This window comes from Thalassophryne amazonica, chromosome 6 (genome assembly GCF_902500255.1).
Source record: "Thalassophryne amazonica chromosome 6, fThaAma1.1, whole genome shotgun sequence".
Lineage (NCBI taxonomy): Eukaryota > Metazoa > Chordata > Actinopteri > Batrachoidiformes > Batrachoididae > Thalassophryne > Thalassophryne amazonica.
In genome coordinates, this window is record NC_047108.1 from 38,325,721 (window position 1) to 38,348,535 (window position 22,815).

A 22,815-nucleotide genomic window follows, 5' to 3' on the forward strand; every position below is an offset into this window, starting at 1 on the left:
GGTGAATGTGAGGTACTGATGAGTAAAGAACTTTGAGCATCTGCTGCAGATTGAAAAGCGCTATTTAAATGCAGTCCATTTATTTACGTGGTCCTCCACAACAAATGGGAGCCACGACTAAAAATGCCTGCGACTGGAGCTTTGGCCAGTGACACACACTGTCAATCAAAGCAACCACGCTCCTAATTATGCATAACTTTATGGCTTAAAACATCTTGAACTAATGAGTCATAAAAAACCCCACAAACCTCACCCTCCTATACAGTTGTCATGAAGGGGAAAAAGCTATTGAGTTAGAAATCGTTATTCGTACCAGGCTGTAAACATTTTTATTTCTGCACTAAGGTTAAACATTATAACATGGCCTTTTTAAGCAACCTGCTCGTTTTTGGAGCCAACCTCAAGTGCTCATCAAGGAATTGTAACTTTTTCCTCTCCCGGGCAGCCCCCATGTTTGACGGCTGGAGGTTGAGGCTTGGTTCTTCATCCCAAAATTTTGAGGTGAAGAGGAGGAATTAGGTCTTCTTCAACCACAAGCAGGGTGTTAGTTACTCTGACATGTGTGCCTAAAGAAATCAGGACTTCCTGGCATGGCAATCTTCTCTCAGTTCCCCATGTGTACTGAACTGTATAGCTGTGAAAGCCACGTTTACACAGCGCAATCACATTATGTGATTGTCTATCACAGAATTTTTCCCCTCATAAAAACCTTCAGCATTACTCAGGCAATATGGCTAAGCCTGAAACTAATTTGTTGAAGGGTTTGGGGGAAGCCAAGGTCCCCAATGGGGTCCAGGGGCAAAGCCCCGGGCTGACGCCTGCGATTTTAGGCCTTTTCAAACCTGGCTGGAAAGCGCTCAGGAAAACCCAATGTTCAAGATTTTAAAAATCATTACCATCTTTGAGATCAAGTGGTTTGTGTTTTACAATGCAGTTTTCTAAAGCAAAAAGAAAATAACCACATACAATGAAGCTATGAGAACTGTAATTTAATAAAACATAAACAACATCATCAGTACTGTAGTTAATCAGAACATCAGAGCAGTGTTTGTAATGAACTAAACTTTACAGACTAGACTATAAAATGGCTTTTCAATAACTTTGTTCATATAGATACACTTGTACAGTGAGGAAAATAAGTATTTGAACACCCTGCGGTTTTGCAAGTTCTCCCACTTAGAAATCATGGAGGGGTCAGAAATTTTCATCTTAGGTGCATGTCCACTGTGAGAGAATCTTAAAAAAAAAAAAAATCTGGAAATCACAATGTATGATTTTTTAAATAATTTATTTGTATGTTACTGCTGCAAATAAGTATTTGAACACCTACCAAACAGCAAGAATTCTGGCTCACACAGACCTGTTACTTTTTCTTTAAGAAGCCCTCTTATTCTGCACTCTTTACCTGTATTAACTGCACCTGTTTGAACTTGTTACCTGTATAAAAGACACCTGTTCACACACTCAATCAATCACACTCCAACCTGTCCTCCATAGCCAAGATCAAAGACCTGTCTAAGGACACCAGGGACAAAACTGTAGACCTGCACAAGGCTGGGATGGACTACAGGACAACAGGCAAGCAGCTTGGTAGAAAACAACTGTTATGATTATTTATTAGAAAGTGGAAGAAAGACAAGATGACTGTCAATCTCCCTCGGTCTGGGATTCCATGTAAGATCTCACTTTGTGGGGTAAGGATGATTCTGCGAAAGCTCAGAACTACACAGGAGGACCTGGTCAATGACCTAAAGAGAGCTGGGACCACAGTCACAAAGATTACATTAGCAACACATGATGCTGTCATGGTTTAAAATCCTGCAGGGCAGCAAGGTCCCCCTGCTCAAGCCAGCACATGTCCAGGCCCGTTTGAAGTTCACCAGTGACCATCTGGATGATCCAGAGGAGGCATGGGAGAAGGGCATGTGGTCAGATGAGACCAGAATAGAGCTTTTTGGAATCAACTCCACTTACCATGTTTAGAGGATGAGAACAACCCCAAGAAAACCATCCCAACCGTGAAGCATGGGGGTGGAAACATCATACTCTGGGGGTGCTCTACTGCAAAGGGGACAGGACGTCTGCACCGTATTGAAGGGAGGATGGATGGGGTCATGTATTGCGAGATTTTGGAAAACAACCTCCTTCCCTCAGTAAGAGCATTGAAGATGGGTCATGGCTGGGGCTTCCAGCATGACAATGACCCCAAACACACAGCCGGGGCAACTAAGGAGGGGCTCCATAAGAAGCATTTCAAGGTCCTGGAGTGGCCTGGCCAGTCTCCAGACCTGAACTCAATAGAAAATCTTTGGAGGGAGCTGAAACTCCAAACATGAAGATCTAAAGAAGATTGTATGGAGGAGTGGACCAAAATCCCTGCTACAGTGTGTGCAAACCTGGTCAAGAACTACAGGAAAAGTTTGACCTCTGTCATTGCAAACAAAGGCTACTGTACCAAATATTAACACTGATTTTCACAGGCGTTCAAATACGTATTTGCAGCAGTAACATAAAAATAAATTATTAAAAAAATCGTACACTGTGATTTCTGGATTTTTTTTTAGATTATGTCTCTCACAGTGGACATGCACCAGTAGTGTCAAAACATAGATAAAAAACATAAAATACTACTTACGGCATTCGGCTGCACTGGTGAAAATCATATCCACTAAATAATCTTTCTTCAATTTGATCGCTTTGTCTAACAGGCGCCTGCAAAATTTTAAGAAAAGACTTTTGTTCTGATACAGATCGAGCCACATTAAAACACGTTCAATGAATGGTTATCACATCAAGTTAGACCAATGAAAAATTTGGTATTAAACAAAGAACGGTATATTTCACGGCTCTTATTAAACAAAGAACTGGTATATTTCCCGGTGCTAAACATCATTCGCCGACCATCCCCTCAAACTCTGTCATAATTGCGTTATAAACCAGTCACCATTTGTTTTATTATACATCTGTGTAATTAATAAAAGTATCTTCACAGACGATTCGTCGCGCACACACACGTGAACAACAACAACAACACCGGCTGCTGCTGCACTTCCTCGCTTTCTCCCCTCAAACTCTGTCATAATTGTGTTAAATAAAAGACAAAAGGGACATAAGTCCTGCTCACAGGCGGACTGCCAGAGACAGGACATGTCCACGTCAAGTAAACTCCAGACAGACATCTCCACGTCACTACATATCCAGTCCCTGATTGGTCATTGTGGCGCGACAAGACGAAAAAGATCAGATTTTTCAACTTGGGGAGGAGGGTGACGTGACACGATATTGCGCCACAAACCCGCCAATCGCTCAAAATCGCTTCATTCACATCGCTTCATTCGTGTCCATCGCGTCGCATCGCTTGAACTTTTGTTGCGCCACAACGCGTCCTTCCATAGGGATTACATGGCAACCTATCGCCTCCGCTGCATTATATCCGGATCCAAAAGCCGTAAATCCGGCTCAGGGTGGAAAAATACCAGGCTTGATTACTGAAAAACCCTGTTAGTAGTTTGGTTAATAAGATTCGCTAACTCCGTCCTCCACAACAGGTTTCACATGTAGAAGAGATTTGAGCTGTGAGGGTAACAGAAGAAAAAGCACTTTTCTACGTACATCACTGAACTCGAGGGGGAGGTTCTCTGTGGGCTGAAGCTCCGCTGCACTCAGATACATGTCGTGGCTTGCGGGGATGAGCTGCTCCTGTGGAGGAGGTTCCTGCTCCGGCTGGTACATTTGGGGAGGCAGAGTGAGGTGGAGAGGGCAGCGAGGATCCTCAGACTGGCCCATGTGCACCGTGCGGTCACACGGGACATCTTTCAAACCCGGACACATTTTGAAAAGCACCTGGTTGCCATCTTGGTAGATGTCTGGGAGAACTGTTCAGAAAACATAAACTGTACAAAACAAGCCCTAAAACTAATGCTGAATTGGTTACATTTAGGTAAAAAAGGTCAATTTTATTAGTTCAACAAATAATTCAACTATAAATCAATTTGAAACTTGCTCTACTACACTAGTTCCAAGAAACTCCACGATCAACGATGTGGCTGACAACCACTAATGAAGCAAATGCTGATACCTGAACTGTGTTAATTACACATAATTCAACACCAAAACAGACGGGCTCACAATAAAAGTAATTTTTGCTAAGTGAGGACTACGCAGTAACCAACAGAGAGAGAGAGAGAGAAAAATGGGAGAGACACAGACACACACTTTGTACAGCATGAGAATAAGGCTGCTTTCACACCTGGCTGCTTTGTGTTTTTCAGAGGTCTGGTGTTTGCCTGCTTGAATAATTTGTGCAATGTGATCAAGTTTGTATCGAGTCTCTGGACAGAAGACCACCTGAGAAGGATGGTGTCTACCTACTTTTCACATGAACTCTGAAGTAGTTCATTTACGACGCAGCAAAGTGCAAAAATCTTAATATTGTGTGAGTGCATTTGGCAAATGGATGAATTCAACATTTAGATATTAAATTTATGATGTTAGTAGGAACCCTCCCCGTACGGAAGTCAGGTTTTTATGACCTGCATATTGATTTGACACAAGTAAACAATATAATAAAAAGGTAATAAGAACACTGTGAAACCATGGTGATATGTTCTCTTATCAGTTATCACAGTCTTTCATAAACAGCATTTGAGTGGTTCCGTATAAAAAAAGAAAAAAGAAACGTAATTATTTGACACTCATCTCACACTCATCTTCAAAGTTTAGTCCAATAAAGGGTCGCTAGGGGCTGGAGCCTATCTCAGCAGTCAAAGAGCCACAGCCTGTTACAGAGCCACATACAGTAGTGTTCAGAATAGTAGTAGTGCTATGTGACTAAAAAGATTAATCCAGGTTTTGAGTATATTTCTTACTGTTACATAGGAAAGGTACCAGTAGATTCAGTAGATTGTCACAAGTCCAACAAGACCAAGCATTCATGATATGCACACTCTTAAGGCTATGAAATTGGGCTATTAGTAAAAAAAAAAAGTAGAAAAGGGGGTGTTCACAATAATAGTAGTGTGGCATTCAGTCAGTGAGTTTGTCAATTTTGTGGAACAAACAGGTGTGAATCAGGTTGTCGCCTATTTAAGGATGAAGCCAGCACCTGTTGAACATGCTTTTCTCTTTGAAAGCCTGAGGAAAATGGGACGTTCAAGACATTGTTCAGAAGAACAGCGTAGTTGATTAAAAAGTTGATTGGAAAGGGGAAAACTTATACGCAGGTGCAAAAATTATAGGCTGTTCATCTACAATGATCTCCAATGCTTAAAATGGACAAAAAAAACAAAAAAAACAAACAAAACAAAACAAAAAAAAACAGAGGACACGTGGAAGAAAAACGGAAAACAACCATCAAAATGGCAAAGGCTTACCCATTGATCAGCTCCAGGATGATCAAAGACAGTCTGGAGTTACCTGTTAAGTGCTTGTGACAGTTAGAAGACGCCTGTGTGAAGCTAATTTATTTGCAAGAATCCCCCACAAAGTCCCTCGGTTAAATAAAAGACATGGAGAAGAGGTTACAATTGCCCAAAGAACACATCAACTGGCCTAAAGAGAATGCAGAATATTTTGTGGACTGATGAGAGTAAAAATTGTTCTTTTGGGTCCAAGGGCCGCAGACAGTTTGTGAGACGACCCCAAACTCTGAATTCAAGCCACAGTTCACAGTGAAGACAGTGAAGCATGGTGGTGCAAGCATCATGATATGGGCATGTTTCTCTAACTATGGTGTTGGGCCTATATATCGCATACCAGGTATCATGGATCAGTTTGGATATGTCAAAATACCTTGAGAGGTCATGTTGCCTTATGCTGAAGAGGACATGCCCTTGAAATGGGTGTTTCAACAAGACAATGACCCCAAGCACACTAGTAAATGAGCAAAATCTTGGTTCCAAACCAACAAAATTAATGCCTCGCAGACGTGAAGAAATCATGAAAAACTGTGGTTATACAACTAAATACTAGTTTAGTGATTCACAGGATTGCTAAAAAAGCAGTTTTGAACATAATAGTTTTGAGTTTGTAGCATCAACAGCAGATGCTACTATTATGTGAACACCCCCTTTTATACGTTTTTTTACTAACAGCCCAATTTCATAGCTTAAGAGTGTGCATATCATGAATGCTTGGTCTTGTTGGATTTGTGAGAATCTACTGGTACCTTGTTTCCCATATAACAATAAGAAATTATACTCAAAACCTGGATTAATCTTTTTAGTAACATAGCACTACTATTATTCTGAAATACTGTATAGACAGACCCACCGCACCTACGTACAATTTAAAATTTCCAATCTACCTAACCTTTGGATGTGGGAGGAAACCGGAGCAACCTGTCCAGCACTCTGAGATGCAGGGTCAGCATCGATCCATCACGTCATCATGTAAGAGTACATGTCCGAGTTTAAGAATAAAACTAGAAGCACTCGGAGAGCGCAAACCTCCGCCAAGGCCATAGGGTCACTGATGTCACATGGAATACTCTTTGGCAAAGAGACTTATTCCACGTCGTTTCACGCAACTACCGTCATGTTTCAGATTCAGTGTTTAACCCTCTAGGGTCCGAGGGCATTTTTTGGACAGTTCACTCGCCTGGCATAAATGTTTTATTATTGCTGTTAACAGCTCTCCCTGCATCACAACAATCAAGTTTTATGTCTCTCTCTTTTTTTTTTAGGACAACCTGTACTTTCAAAATATATATGCTCTAGTTGTGTTTAATGAGGTAATAAAGATTTACAATCAGAAATAAGAAAGGAAAAGGTTAAAGCGGGAAAATAATTTTCCACACACATTTAGTCAAAACACAGAGTAAACTATAATAAACAACTGTTTTGACACTTTATAAAGGTAATTTGGACTCTTGTGTGAAAGACTGTACAACAAAAAGGTTCAAATATAACACAAATGCACATTTTTGAACGATATATACAAAAGGTCTATGCATTTTGTCTGTGGTCATCTCAAAGCAATTTCTGTCTGCTATCACACAAAGGTTACATCACAAACTTCTACTATGAAGTTGACTGTGTGTGTGTTCTCTCGTGCTCTGAAAGCAAACATCACCACTCGAGGCTCATTCAGTTTGAGGAGCTGCCCCTCCCCCCTCACTCCACTGATATGGTAAACAGTGCTTTACGCCGGAGCGAGAGAGCTTGCCATAGGCTTATCCAGTAACATTCACAGGAAAACTAGTCAAGCAATCCTGATACTCACATACAGTTTGAGCACGTGAGATTGTATAAGAGGCTCTCCGTCTGCTCACTTTTACTATGCGTAATGGCGCAGGGCGCAATGGAGCAGCCAGGGGACTATTCAAACGGGCCAACTAGTAACACATCACTCGTAAAAACAATCTTTGGTGTGTCACGTGAGGTGAATCTGCCCTATAATTGGATTTTGGAAAACCATGTGACAGTGAACCAATTCCGATTGGACACTCACATTGCTCACATCATCACACAGCTTCTATGAGGAGTACAACGATGGTGGAGGGTGGCTCGAAGGTCCGTGGAGTTAACTTTTCAGCAAAAAAAAGTAAGTTTCTATCTCATATCATTAAAAAGTTATTTATAATGTAGTAAAGCTTGGTCTCAGCCATCGTATACGACGGCATCAGCCCCAGAGGGTTAAACCCTTAGATCTTCAGCAAATGTATTTATAAAGAGAAACTGCATGAACTACTCAAGTTTTTTATTTTCTAATAAGTTTATTCAGTGAGGAGAAACAAGTGCTAAATTATTGTTGTGTCGTAACTTAATTTTTGTTCAGCCTTTGTGACCCCTCTTCATGACGTTAGATGCAAAAATGTTGAAACTGGCTCTACCCTGCAATGATAAAGAATCCTTAAAAAATTACTGATCGTGTTCTGGATCATTACCAAAATTTAATAACTTCTAAGTTAGGCCAAGATACACCCCTGGCAAAAATTTCATTGAAATTCACTGAGGATTTTTTGAGTAATCCTGCTAACAAACCAACCAACAAACAAATGGACACGACCAAAAACATAACCTAAATGGCGGAGGTAATAATAGTGTCATTCTAAGTGTTAAATAAAACAAATTTTTAGTTATTTGCAAAATTTCTTTTAATAAGTAACGTGCTAAACAAATTTGCTAAAAATAAATCACCAGTAGAGGTGCTGCATTCAAACCGGAAGTGTGACGCAAGCACGTGAGACAAGCCATAAGCTCGGCACCTCTTTCACTTCTTACACGGACGCCAAACAGAGTAATTTTCAAAAAAATGTTTATTTAATTTTTTAATTTTTGTCTTGGTGGATAATGGGATTTCTTTTCATTGCGGGAAGAGACTTCTTCTTTTGCTGGAATCCTAATACCTCTATAATATCCATGAACGATTTGCAGAGGGTGTCACAAGGCTTATTTATATGAATGTTGAATTCATCAACAATCAGAATGTTATGGCATAGGTTGCCAAATTAGAGATAAACTCACCAAATTATATAACAATTCAGAATATGGGCCCCCGGGGGAAGGGGCTATATACAATGACAAAATAACATGGTTGATTTTTAGTCTTCTAACCTGTGCTATACACAGAGAGTCAAATGTTCAAACGAATTGTATTCGGGGGCTGTGGGCAGGAGGACAGTGGTAGGTTTCAGCCAGGTTTCACATAAACCAATATTATCTAGGCGGTGTTCCATAATTAGATCATTAGTGATTTTGAGGACAGTGATCTTATGTTAATGAAACCCAAAGTAAAGACCTCATTGGGGTTGACATTTGACTACTGGAATTTGGGGGGGTGGTTCCAGAGTAATATATACGTTTGGGGTTATGAAGGTCCACATGGGTTGAAGTTAGCCAAGACACGGAGTATTTGATGTTGCAGAAACCGCCAGTGGGGCACTCTCAATTAAGTTTATTTACATTTAGTAACATGCACTTTTTGATTTCTTGGCATTTTCACCTGTTCAGTGGCAGCAAGAAGCCATTTACTCTTGAGTTCTTTGTGCCTCACTGAGGCTGTGTTTGCATTATAAATAAACAAGGCACTGATTTTGTTACATGTTGCATGATGCAACAGCACCACATTTCAAAAATAAATGGTGTTTATAAACTGGTGCATCTTTTTTTTGTCTTCATGATGCATTTTTTTTTAGACAGTTGTGACTATACTCTGGGACAACATATAGTCCAGAAAATATGGCAATGGTATAAATAGTAGTAATACAGTACAAGAAGGCTAAGGTCAGTCAGAATAAAGTTTATTTGCATTTTTCCTCTATAAATGGATGCAGTACTAATGATTATATCAATGAATGATTCCATTCTGTCTTTTTTGTGGGAATAGAAAATAAAATGCAATTTTGGTCTGGGCCAAATGAACTGTGTGCTACAGGTGTGAAAGTTCCACAATGAAATAACATGGAAATTGTACCTTCCAACTGAATTGATTAGCTCCTTTGAACACTGGGAACACCAACAGACCACAGGAAGGATTTTATGTTGGCTCACTTTGAAACCAGCAGCTACTGCAAGCAAGCTGGTCTTGATTAGGGCCAAGGTGAAAATGTACAAAGACAAAGGTGAAATCAGGCCAATGCACACAGCTAAACTGAATGCAGCAACATGAACGTTAAGACTGCTACCAGGACAGCATTGTTTCCACATGGGTTAACTATGTGAACTGAGATGTACCACATACAGTCACTCATTTTCTATACCCACTTACTCCAATCAAGGGCCTTGGGGTGGTGTAGCCTATCCCAGCAGCCCGTTGTAGGGCGTGTGGCAGGGTCCACCCTGGGCAGGAATGCCAGTCAATCACAGGGCGACATATAGACAAACACATTCATAAACGCACACATGCACCACTATGCTCAATTTCACAATTTCACCTAATTTGCATGTCTTTGGAAGGGGGAAGAAGCTGGGACACCCAGAAGGAACACATGGGGAGAGAACATGCAAACTCCACACAGAAAGGCCCAAATGGGAAGCGAGTACATGATCTTGCTGTGAGGCAACAGTGCTAACCACTATGCCACCAATTTTCATCTTAGGTGCATGTCCACTGTGAGAGACATAATCTAAAAAAAAAAGAAAAAAAAGAGAAAAAATCCGTAAATCACAGTGTATGATTTTTAAATAATTTATTTGTATGTTACTGCTTCAAGTAAGAATTTGAACACCTGTGAAAATCAATGATAATATTTGGTACAGTAGCCTTTGTTTGCAATTACAGAGGTCAGACTTTTCCTGTAGTTCTTGACCAAGTTGTCACACACTGCAGCAGGGATTTTGGTCCACTCCTCCATACAGATCTCTAGATCTTTCAAGTTTGGAGTTTCAGCTCCTTCCAAAGATTTTCTATTGAGTTCAGGTCTGGAGACTGGCCAGGCCACTCCAGGACCTTGGAAATGCTTCTTACGGAGCCCCTCCTTAGTTGCCCTGGCTTGTGTGTTTGGGGTCATTGTCATGCTGGAAGACCCAGCCATGACCACTCCTCAATGCTCTTTACTAAGGGAAGGAGGTTGTTTTCCAAAATCTCGCAATACATGACCCCATCCATCCTCCCTTCAATACAGTGCAGTCGTTCCTGTCCCTTTTGCAGAAGGGCACCCCCGAGTATGAGTTTCCACCCCCTTCACGGTTGGGATGGTTTTCTTTTCATCCTCTAAACATGTTAGTGTAGTGATTCCAAAAAGCACTATTCTTGGTCTATCTGACCACTTGACCCTTTCTCCATGCCTCCTCTGGATCATCAGATGGTCACTGGTGAACTACAACGGGCCTGGACATGTGCTGGCTTGGAGCAGGGGTGACCTGCTGCCCTGCAGGATTTTTAAACCATGACAGCATCACGTGTTACTAATGTAATCTTTGTGACTGTGGGTCCCAGCTCTCTTCAGGTCATGACCAGGTCCTCCTGTGTAGTTCTGAGCTTTCTCAGAATCATCCTTACCCCACAAAGTGAGATCTTGCATGGAATCCCAGACCGAGGCAGATTGACAGTCATCTTGTGTTTCTTCCACTTTCTCATAAATAATCATAAACAGTTGTTGTCTTCTACCAAGCTGCTTGCCTGTTGTCCTGTAGTCCATCCCAGCCTTGTGCAGGTCTACAGTTTTGTCCTGGTGTCCTTAGACAGCTCTTTGGTCTTGGCTATGGTGGACAGGTTGGAGTGTGATTGACTGAGTGTGTGAACAGGTTGTCTTTTATTACAGGTAACAAGTTCAAACAGGTGCCATTAATACAGGTAAAGAGTGCAAAATAAGAGGGCTTCTTAAGAAAAATTAACAGGTCTGTGTGAGCCAGAATTCTTGTGGTTGGTAGGTGTTCAATACGTATTTGCAGCAGTAACATACAATAAATTATTAAAAAAAAATCATACATAGCGATTTCTGGAGTTTTCTTTTTAGATTATGTCTCTCACAGTGGACATGCACCTAAGATAAAATTTCAGACCCCTCCATGATTTCTAAGTGGGAGAACTTGCAAAACTGCAGGGTGTTCAATACTTGTTTTGTTGTGTGTGGGCCGCTGAAGAGGAGGTACTGCTGGCCCATCACCACCAGAGGGCGCCCTGCCTGGAGTGCGGGCTCCCAGGCACCAGAGGGCGCCGCCGCCTGATGAGAGCAGCCAGTGGTGACAGCTGTACACCCATTACTGGACACAGCTGACTTCATCCAGTACGGAGGGCTAATCAGCAGGACAGCGTCTCAACTCAGTGCGAGCTATCACCTTGAGTTTAAGTACCGGATCCGTACGAGCGGAGGCAGTGGCCACCTGGGATTCGGGGACTTGGCGGGTTCCCGTATCTTCTGGGTTTCGGTGGCAGAGGAGATCTGGGTGGGTTCCGGTTCAACTAGGACGGACGTCTCCTACTTCGGGCCTGCCACAAGACACCTGCAAGATTTCGGCTTACACCCTCCAATTGCTAATTGTTGTATCAGTTGTGCTATTTTCACAACAGTCTAAAACTTGTTCTTACTTTTCTCCATTGTCCGTTCATTGCGCCCCCTGTTGTGGGTCCGTGTACCTACACTTTCACAACAGTTTTCCTCACTATATATATATATATATATATATATATATATATTTATTTTAGGGCTGCCACAACTAGTCGACCAGTCACGACAACGTCGACTAATGAAACAGTCGACAACTAACTTTAGTAGTCAACAAGTCGTTTATTTTATTTAAGTATTTGTTTTTCCTCTCAATTCATAGTTTTAGGCAGCGAGCCGTCCTGCCGTCATTTGAACGTTCAAACTTGTATAAGATGGCCGATTTAAAACAGTGGCCGTCTGTTCGAAGCTGTCCTAAAATGCGCAGTTTCGTGGAGGAGTTGTTGGGGTGGGTGGGTGTGAGCGCGCGGAGTCAACTTGCTGCAGACTGCGAATGGGAGGCAAAGACGTTACATTCTGCTGAAAACCATCAGTGCATGTGAGACAGCAAGCGCCGGAGCAGAGAGAAGATTTTAACCCGAGTGAACGTGTTAAAAAACACAAAAAAAAACAAATGTGGAACTGCCTTTACTTTTCTCTGCTCTTTCTCTCACCAGTGTTTTTCTGATGGCCCAACCTGTTCACACCATGTCCGCGTCGTATACTGAATTTATGAGATCATGAGATGAAATAAATGGTCCAATATCCTTAAATCTTAAAACTGAGAATGTATTAAAGGAACTGAGGAAAAATTACGCATTCACGGGTTAAAAAAAACCCTGCTGTGGAGAAGCTGCAGTGATGTTCAGAGGCCACAGATCACAAAAAGCAGGTGAGAACTCTGAACTTTAACAGCTGTTATTTTCCAAGGTATTTATTTGATCAATCTTAGCTTAATGTAGTGTTTAAGCACAAAACGTGACTGATGAGGAGAAAAAAATAACTTCATCACACTAAAATGAACTGGAGTCGGAATAAAAATACAAGCTGCTGATTTTTGTTATTTTTCAGTTATTATAAGCTGCAGCTATATGTTTTATTAATTTCAAAGTGAGTTACCTCTTATTTTATTCTATTTATACAAAAAATATGGGGAGTCAAATTAGCCTGCATTGTTCTGTTCAGTTTATATCAAAGTTTACCTGCACGTTTGTGTATTTTTTCCTTCTTTATAAGAGTTTGGTGTTTGCATTTGCCCCACAAAGTTTTAAAACACAATAAATGTTTCACACTTTTCTTTATAGCAGTTCTGTAATTTCAGAAATGCAACCAGAAACAACCATAAATCAGAAAAAGTTGGGATATAAGTAAAATAAAGATAAAAATAAAAATGTGCACTATTCCCAGTTACTCCACTCACAGAAGTCAAAAGTTCTTCCAGAGTTGTGTCTTGGTGGCTTCCCTCACTGGTCTCCTTCCAGCATGGACATTTAGTTTTTTGAGAACTGCCTACTGAACAGATTTACTATTAAAGTACCACACTGTTTGTATTTCTGAATGATTGATGTAAATGAAGTCTAAGAAATAGTCACTGATTTGGAAATGTTCATATTTTTATCCCGACGTTTCTCGGAAAATGATGCAGGCCCTTAATTTAGCAAATTATGTATGGATCTGACTAGTGAACTAATCGCCAAAAATCATCGTTGACTGGTCGACTATCAAAATAGTCGTTTGTGGCAGCCCTAATATAATATATATATATATATATATATATTATATATATTATATATATATACACAACACTCAACAAAAATATAAATGCAACACCTTTTGGTTTTGCTCCCATTTTGATGAGATGAACTCAAGATCTAAACTTTTTCCACATACACAATATCACCATTTCCCTCAAATATTGTTCACAAACCAGTCTAAATCTGTGATAGTGAGTACTTCTCCTTTGCTGAGATAATCCATCCCACCTCACAGGTGTGCCATATCAAGAGCTGATTAGACACCATGATTAGTGCACAGGTGTGCCTAGACTGCCCACAATAAAAGGCCCACTCTGAAAGGTGCAGTTTTGTTTTTATTGGAGGGGGGGGATACCAGTCAGTATCTGGTGTGACCACCCATTGCCTAATGCAGTGCAACACATCTCCTTCGCATAGAGGTGCTCAGGTTGTCAATTGTGGCCTGTGGAATGTTGGTCCACTCCTCTTCAAGGGCTGTGCGAAGTTGCTGGATATTGGCAGGAACTGGTACACGCTGTCGTATACGCCGGTCCAGAGCATCCCAAACATGCTCAAGGGTGACATGTCCGGTGAGTATGCCGGCCATGCAAGAACTGCACATTTTCAGCTTCCAAGAATGTGTACAGATCCCTTGCAACATGGGGCCGTGCATATCCTGCTGCAACATGAGGTGAGTTCTTGGATGTATGGACAACACATGGGCCTCGGGACTCTCGTCACGGTATCTCTGTGCATTCAAAATGCCATCAATCAAAATTGCACTGTGTTCTTCGTCCATAACGGACGCCTTGCCCATACAATAACCCCACTGCCACCATGGGCCACTCGATCCACAACATGACATCAGAAAACCGCTCACCCACACAACGCCACACACGCTGTCTCCCATCTGACCTGAACAGTGTGAACGGGGATTCATCCGTGAAGAGAACCACCTCTCCAATGTGCCAAATGCCAGCAAATGTGAGCATTTGCCCAATCAAGTCGGTTCTACGGCGACAAACTGGAGTTCAGGTCGAGACCACGATGAGGACGACGAACATGCAGATGTAGCTTCACTGAGATGTTTCTGACAGTTTGTGCAGAAATTCTTTGGTTATGCAAACCCGATTGTTTCAGCAACTGTCGAGTGGCTGGTCTCAGACGATCTTGGAGGTGAACATGCTGGATGTGGAGGTCCTGGGCTGGTGTGGTTACACGTGGGCTGTAGTTGTGAGGCTGGTTGGATGTACTGCCAAATTCTCTGAAACACCTTTGGAGACGGCTTATGGTAGAGAAATGGTCATTCAATACACGAGCAACAGCTCTGGTTGACATTCCTGCTGTCAGCATGCCAATTGCACACTCCCTCAAATCTTGCGACATCTGTGGCATTGTGCTGTGTGATAAAAGTGCACCTTTCAGAGTGGCCTTTTATTGTGGACAGTCTAAGGCACACCTGTGCACATAATCATGGTGTCTAATCAGCATCTTGGTATGGCACACCTGTGAGGTGGGATGGATTATCTCAGCAAGGAGAAGTGCTCATTATCACAGATTTAGACTGGTTTGTGAACAATATTTGAGGGAAATGGTGATTATTGTGTATGTGGAAAAGGTTTTAGATCTTGAGTTCATCTCATACAAAATGGGAGCAAACCAAAAGTGTTGCGTTTATATTTTGTTGAGTATATATATATATATATATATATATATATATATATATATATATATATATATATATATATATATATATATATATATACACACACACACACAGAGTGGAATATCCAGTCCATCACTGCTGCACGTTATATATACACTGCACAAAAATACAAGCAACAATTTTGTTTTTGTTGCCATTTTTTCATGAGTTGAACTCAAAGATCTAAAACAGGCTTGTTCTGTATTGTTTGCCTCGCTTTGAACTTCTCGATGATACTTCTCACTCCCATTTTTGACAATTGGAAATGCTGTGATAACTCCTCCAGCTTTGTGAGTATCAACAATTCTTTTTCCCGTCTAATCACATTTCTTTAGATGCTTTCTCGAGTGACAGCTCAAACCCTTATGGAGGTTTTTATACTGTGTGTAGACTGGAAGATTACACACAGTTTTAACTTGATTTTATAAACTTTGAGTTTTACAAGTTAAAGCACATCATTGTACAACAGTGGTTTGTGCTATGGTTCAACAAAAGTCAGTTCTAATAACTTGACCCTGGAACATTTGGTTTTTGTGAAATAATTTTGTTTCTGGGTGTAAGCATCTAAGCATCCAAAATAAAACCAGGATGTTTAGAAATGTGTTGAAAATTCCTTGCTCTGTCACTTGGGATTTTGAAATTGCCCAATTTTGTAGGAGTGCTAATAATTTTGTCCTCATATCTGTTTTTATATATATATATATATATATATATATATATATATATATATATATATATATACATATACACACACACACATATATATATGCATGCTTGCTTGTGTGTCATGCTATATGGCACATAAAGAGGCTCTCAGTATATAGGGTTAAAAGAAACATTTGTGAGGAAACTGCACGTCAGATGTAAATAAGGATACGTGAGATGCAGTGTCGGGTCATAGGCAGGCAGGGATTTGAACATCGGGTACCATCCGCAAAGGCGACACATTTCTCGTACAGTGTTCGTGTGTGCAACTACAAAAAAGAAACACAGGTGAGGATTTCAGTATATTTACACAATTATAAACAAACAACGACATATATAATACACATGGAAATTTGTGTCTCCAATATGCTGTGTTGTGAACACAACCAGCTGCTATCTTCAAAGTAACAGTGGGTGAATAATGATGTCTTAACTTTCCCCCATCTAACAGTGAAAATGTTTGCAATGTTGAATTAGGGGTTACATATAACTGGCATTAAGTATAAGCAGTTATATCAAACAGTCCAAACAAGGCTCTTCAGCTGCAAGATTGTCTCATGCTCAATGTCATTTTTTAAATGCACTTTTTTCAAAGAATAAGCCATGAGTGTTTCAGTCACAAGACCAAGATATGTCTTGAGTTCTTCAAAGAAAGAAAGAAAAGAAAGAAAGAAAGATTAAAAAACTGCCATTTAACCAAACACGGAACAATAAGAATAATCTGAGGAAATGTAAAAGAGAACAATCAATAGATGATCAAATCAGACGTCAGTCCATATGTGCATATTAATGCTGCATGATATACCGTTTGAGCACTGTCATTGTGATGCACAGGTACAATATTCACACTGCACACCCTGCAATGTGAAGGCTAATTAAATCAAACAAGAGCAAACAGAGATTTCTGACTGATCCCAATCACCTCCAAAATGCAGTGGAGTCTTCCATGGCCCTAATATGTATCTGTGTTGAAAATTTCGTCAAAATCCGTGCAGTAGTTTTGACGTAATCCAGCTAACCGTAATCTTTCGAAGCCTATATAAAGAGAAACTTGATCCAGAATCCAGATCACCTCCAAATTAAATGGAGTCATTCTTGGTGTAATATCTATCTGTGGTGAAAATTTTGTCAAAATCTATACAGTGATTTTGATGTAATCTTGCTAACAGACAGACAGACAAATAAATGAACACCAATTTATTACGTCTTTGGTGGACGTAACAACGGTTTTGTTATTAAATAAATTCACTGGGTTTTCGTTTTGTATGGGTAAATGCCTGTAAGTTTCTGTCTGACAGAACACAATTTTTTCTGTTAAATTTATATGAAAATCATTATTTCAATCCAATTTGTGCAATCACATGACCTATAAATAAAGTGGAACAGATAAGTGGAAAATAAAATTGGTACAGCTGTGGATTTACACAATAAGAAATCTGTGCTTTTTGTTGTTGTCGAGTTAAACTTTAATATAATGCACATTTTTATTGAACTTTTATTTTAAACAAAACAAATTATATCACATACAATAAATACTATGATAAGTTATATACTCACCAACCACCACACTGACCACTCCTCAATGCATACAAACATTACACTTGTAAGATTATGTGACAGAAAGCGATCTGGTAAAGAGAGACCAAATACAATCGTACTGATGGAGTTTATCTAATAGTCCATAAGTCACTTTCTCATAGGATGCCAATTTGACCATTGTCGTCAACCACTCCACATAAGGAGAGGGTTGTTTTTTGCCACCAGTGCCTCAATCCCTTTAGCTGTGGTAAGAACCAAAACAATCAATCTCTTTTCATGAATAGAAAAGTGAGTGTCCTGTGGTAGACAATCATAGACAATTTAGCCAATTTGGAATCTTCTGTCCAAAATACTGAAAATAACTTTTGAAATGTTTTTCCACAAGTTCTGAAGTGCTGGACAACTCCATAGAATATATAGAATTGAGTCACCCTGACTGCTGCATCTCCAGCAAGCGTCTGTAGGTATTATATGAGACCAGAGGATCTTCGGTTCAAATCCCAGCCTGACCGGAAAATCACTAAGGGCCCTTGGGCAAGGTCCTTAATCCCCTAGTTGTTACCGGTGTGTAGTGGACGCCTTGTATGGCAGCAGTCTCACATCGGGGTGAACGTGAGGCATTGATGTGTAAAGCGCTTTGAGCGTCTGATGCAGATGGAAAAGCGCGATATAAATGCAGTCCATTTACCATTAAATCCACTTGTGTAGTTGCTGCGGTGCTCGATGCCATTTGTAGATTATCTTTATTTCAATAAACCTGTTGCCAATTTCCTTATACATGGTGTTAATATTATAGAGCAGACCTGGGCAAACCACGGCCCGCGGGCCACATCCGGCCCTTTCTGCATCCCTGTCTGGCCCGCGTGAGGCCAATCATAAATTAAAAAATAAATTGAAAAAATAACGATGTTATGCATGAAATACAACTGTGCTGCTTTTATTTTGAAAATACGCTCGCTCCTATTCCGTATGTGTGTGAAGGTGAACAGCGGGATGTGATGCTAGCCAGGTCACCCTCAAAATGTCAGCTCATGCTAAGAAAGAAAAATCGATAACGAATGTCGTGTTTTCAATAAGACGTGGACTGCCAAGTATTTCTTTACAGAAATTAAAGGTAAAGCCGTGTGCTTAATTTGTGGTACAGAAGCTGCTGTGTTTAAAGATTACAATTTGAATCGCCACTACACGACTAAGCATGAGGATAAATACAGAAATTTGTCAGATGACGAGCGCGCGAGGCAGTCTGCTGCATTGCTCGCAAAACTGCAAGCCCGACAAGGACTTTTTACCAAACTTCACACCACCAGAGATGCAGCCGTCAGGACAAGTTATGTAATCTCTCACAAAATCGCCAGAAAAAGTAAAGCGTTTTCTGACGGAGAGTTTGTTAAGGAGTGCTTATTGGACTCTGTTTCACTGATTTGTCCAGAGAAAAAGAACGCGTTTGAGAACGTGTCACTCTCCCGGCGCACTGTCACGAGGCGGGTGGAGGACATCGCTAGAAACTTGGAGCTTCAGCTGAAGAACAGAGCCGCCGACTTTGACTGTTTTTCTCTGGCATTAGATGAAAGCTGCGATGTACGTGACACCAACCAGCTACTAATTTTTTTACATGGGATAAGTGTGGACTTTCAAATCACAGAGGAGCTGGCAGCCATGCAGTCAATGAAAGGGACAACCACTGGTCTGGACTTGTTCACAGAGGTAAATGCATGTTTGGACAAATTAGGACTGAAATGGGAAAAGCTAACAGGTGTGACAACGGACGGTTGTCCAAATCTGACAGGGACGAATGTTGGGCTTCTAAAGAGAATGCAGGATAAAGTGACAGAAAGCAACCCTGTGCAGAAATTAACATTTTTACATTGCATTATACATCAGGAAGTTTTATGTAAGACAGTGTTGCAAATTAATCACGTTGTTGATGCTGTAACTAAAATAGTGAACTTCATCAGAGCGAGAGCATTAAATCACAGACAATTTGTTGCACTTCTGGAGGAAAATGAGACTGAACATAGTGAAATAAGCTATCACTGTGCTGTCAGGTGGCTCAGCTTGGGCAAAGTACTGAAAAGTGTCTGGGACCTGAAAGACCAGATTCAGGCTTTCTGTGTTAAGAAAAGACATGACATCCCAGAGCTTTCAGATGAAGACTGGGTGGCAGACCTCGGATTTGCCGTGGATGTGACTGCACTTATGAATGAACTAAATGTCAAACTGCAGTGCAAGGGTGCTTTTGTGTATGAAATGTACAGTGCAGTGAAGGCTTTCATGAGAAAGCTGCAGCTTCTCTCGAACCAAGTGAAGGACAACATTCTGACCCACTTGCCAACACTAAAGGAAACCACAAGATCAGCCAATCACCTCCACAAGTACGCAACCATGTTAGAAGCTCTGCATGAAGAGTTTTCAAGGAGATTTCAAGATTTCAAAACTCTTGAAAATGAAATGCACATGGTTTCTTTTCCCTTCAGCTTTAGTGTTGATAATGCACCAAGTGATGTTCAGATGGAACTCATTGACCTACAGTCTGACATACTTCTGGCAGAGCACTTTAGGTCGGTCTCACTGCTGGACTTTTACTCCTCTCTGAAAAAGGAGAGCTTTCCACACCTGAGGAGACATGCTCAGAGTATCCTAGCCCTCTTTGGCTCTACATTCGTGTGTGAACAGACATTCTCAGTGATGAAGTTCAACAAATCTAAACACAGATCCTCTATCACTGATGACCACCTCTCAGCTGTTCTGCGCATAGCCACTTCTGACATTCAGCCAGATTTCAATGCCCTTGTTGAAGCCCAGAACCGACTGGATTATTCTCACTGAAGAGGTGAAATGAGGCTGAAAACATTGCAAGATATTGTTTGATGTATTATTGTATGCCTGTATTTGACCTCTACACTACAATTTCATATAGCCTAATTATAAATAGTTACAGAATAGTTTTATTCTCCAAGTTACCAGTACCAGCTATTCAAAATATACAATTAATTGCATTTTCCAATGAAAAAAGTTGAGTGGAATTGTTTTATTTACAATATTTACAGTTATAATGTGAAAAGTTGCCATGTTGGAAGAACTGCAGTAATGGTAAAAATTCAGTTGCCAGAAATTTATTTTATTCTGAAAATGCCTGGTTAAACTAGTCAGATGCTTTTATTGTGAAGCTAAAAGAGCGAACGTGTCATTGTGTGTTTATATATGTGACTTGACTGGATTTCGTGTGGTTCACACCTGTAAGATGTTTCAGACCACGTGTCTTCTGTTTTTCACTCCACCTGTATACTGCAGCTGCGAATTAGTAATTAAATGTGAAATTTTTAGCATACAACAGTTCTCATTATTAAAACTTCAGATATTCATGAACTGAATGATACACATTATGTAACTAAGTGCATTTTACAATGGAAGACAGTTGGGCAGAATTAAGCTAAAGATACCATTGGTATGGCCCCTTGACACAATTCAGGTCCCTCATGTGGCCCCTTGTAAAAATTAATTGCCCACCCCTGTTATAGAGACACGATTCCATTCATGTCCTCTGCCAGGTCTTCAGCCCAATATCCCTTAGCTTTAGAAAGGGGGTTAGCTAATTGTTCTTGCAGCAAATTATGAATTTTAGCGGTAATACCTTTACCCAAAGATGACCAAGAGAGCAATGCTTCCACAGGACTACCCGTGGGGCAACTAAGAGGGCTTCCTAGCTATTTAGATAAAGAGCTGTGCAGTTGGACATATCTCCAGAATTGGTTACATTGTAGAGTGTATTTATTTATCAACAATCTGATCAAAGCTTAGAAATTGCTTGGAATCATCATGAAATAAGTGACATACATGGGAGATGCCAACTTTACACCACTGTGACCGGTACACTGTTGTCCCTCCAATTAAAATTAATTTATTATTCCATAAAGGTGCCAAAGGGGACTTAATAAAGTCCCAGCAACCTGCCCTGTTAGTGGAGCTGTTAAGCTCCGATTATCGTAAGAATCGTGCACAAAATGAAAGAAGCATGAAACTTTCAGGGTTTACTCTTGATGACAAACTTTGATTTAAGATGTGGAGGCGTTTGCAGTTTGACCCCTGGGGTCAGCTCAAAGTCACTGACCTGTAGGATATGAAATTTCTATGCATTCAATTAGAAATTGATGTGTCTTAGGATCTAAATGTGATGGAAATATAAACTAAATGTATATTTCCATGTTTCTGAGCATGAAAACTCATTTCTGATATGTCCCATACCCCCAGAGGTCAATAAGATTAACTCTCAGTAAGGTCAAGGTCGTTTGAAAAGTTCCCACATTTCGGTCAATCTAAATATAAAATGTACAACTCCTTTGTGTTTTATCAAACAATTACATGCAAATATGAACCAGGCAAAAGAACAGACCTATGAACATGGATACAACAAAAATGTACAAAAATATAGGCCTAACCTCAACACATCAGAAACAACAGACTTGAACTTATGAGAACGGTTTACAACTTTGTGTGTCCACAACATGTGTCATCATAATATTGTTTTCTAAACATAGTTTGGGAGGAGCCCGTAGGATGATTGACAGCCATCAACTCACCCGTCTCCCATCTTCCAGGAGATATGAACCCGCCAGCTCATCCTCACATCATGTGCCCTGGCGCTACAAATGATCCCCCCCCCCCCCCCCCCCCATTTCACTCGTGGCTCTACTCTTACATCCATAGCGGGTGGAACCTGACACCGTTCTCTATGATCTCCGCTTCAATCATTCCAGGACCAAGGCCAGCTACCAAGTCAAACACGCGCGCTTACATCACATCAAACATTCATAAGGGTGAACTAGTAGAACTAGTGAACAATGCTTTAGTCACTGCAGTCACCAGAACATTGCACAGTGGTGGGTATTTTAATGCTGCCTTTTTACATTTACAGTGCCCAACACAGCCCTTTTTGCAACAACAGCGCACAAGTTCATAGCAAACCTGTGATGCCTCAGGAAGGGCTGCCCAAAGTGGCTGCCAACCAACATTGGTGTCAACCCATCCCCAGTCTGAGGGACTGGGCAAATGTAGTTAAGGAACCAAGGCAAGGTTCCATATGTTTAGCTTGGTACATTGCTCTTTTGATGTGTTGTCTCAAAGCATCTTGTGTAGGGGGATGTTTTCCAGTGATCATGACCTCTGGGTGAAAAGATGCTTTCTTGCCTCATTGACTTCTGAGCTTGCACTTGTTCTGTCATAAATCAGTACAACAAAACATTCAAGCCAAGAGACAAGGAAAGATCAAT

General features: G+C 40.7%; 1 protein-coding gene and 1 non-coding gene across 2 annotated transcripts in view; both read right to left on the reverse strand.

Annotated features, from left to right (window-relative positions):
* Positions 1-22,815, reverse strand: part of kansl2 (KAT8 regulatory NSL complex subunit 2) — a 70,273-nt gene that overhangs the window by 1,656 nt on the left and 45,802 nt on the right. The window contains exons 7-8 of the mRNA XM_034172007.1: positions 16,182-16,278; positions 3,613-3,866 (exon numbers count right to left, since the gene is read on the reverse strand). Of these exons, the coding sequence (XP_034027898.1) occupies positions 3,613-3,866; positions 16,182-16,278 (351 nt within the window). The remainder of the gene's footprint in view (positions 1-3,612; positions 3,867-16,181; positions 16,279-22,815) is intronic.
* Positions 9,407-9,539, reverse strand: LOC117513157. The gene has a single exon (XR_004561476.1). It is a non-coding gene; the product is annotated as a small nucleolar RNA SNORA2/SNORA34 family (small nucleolar RNA).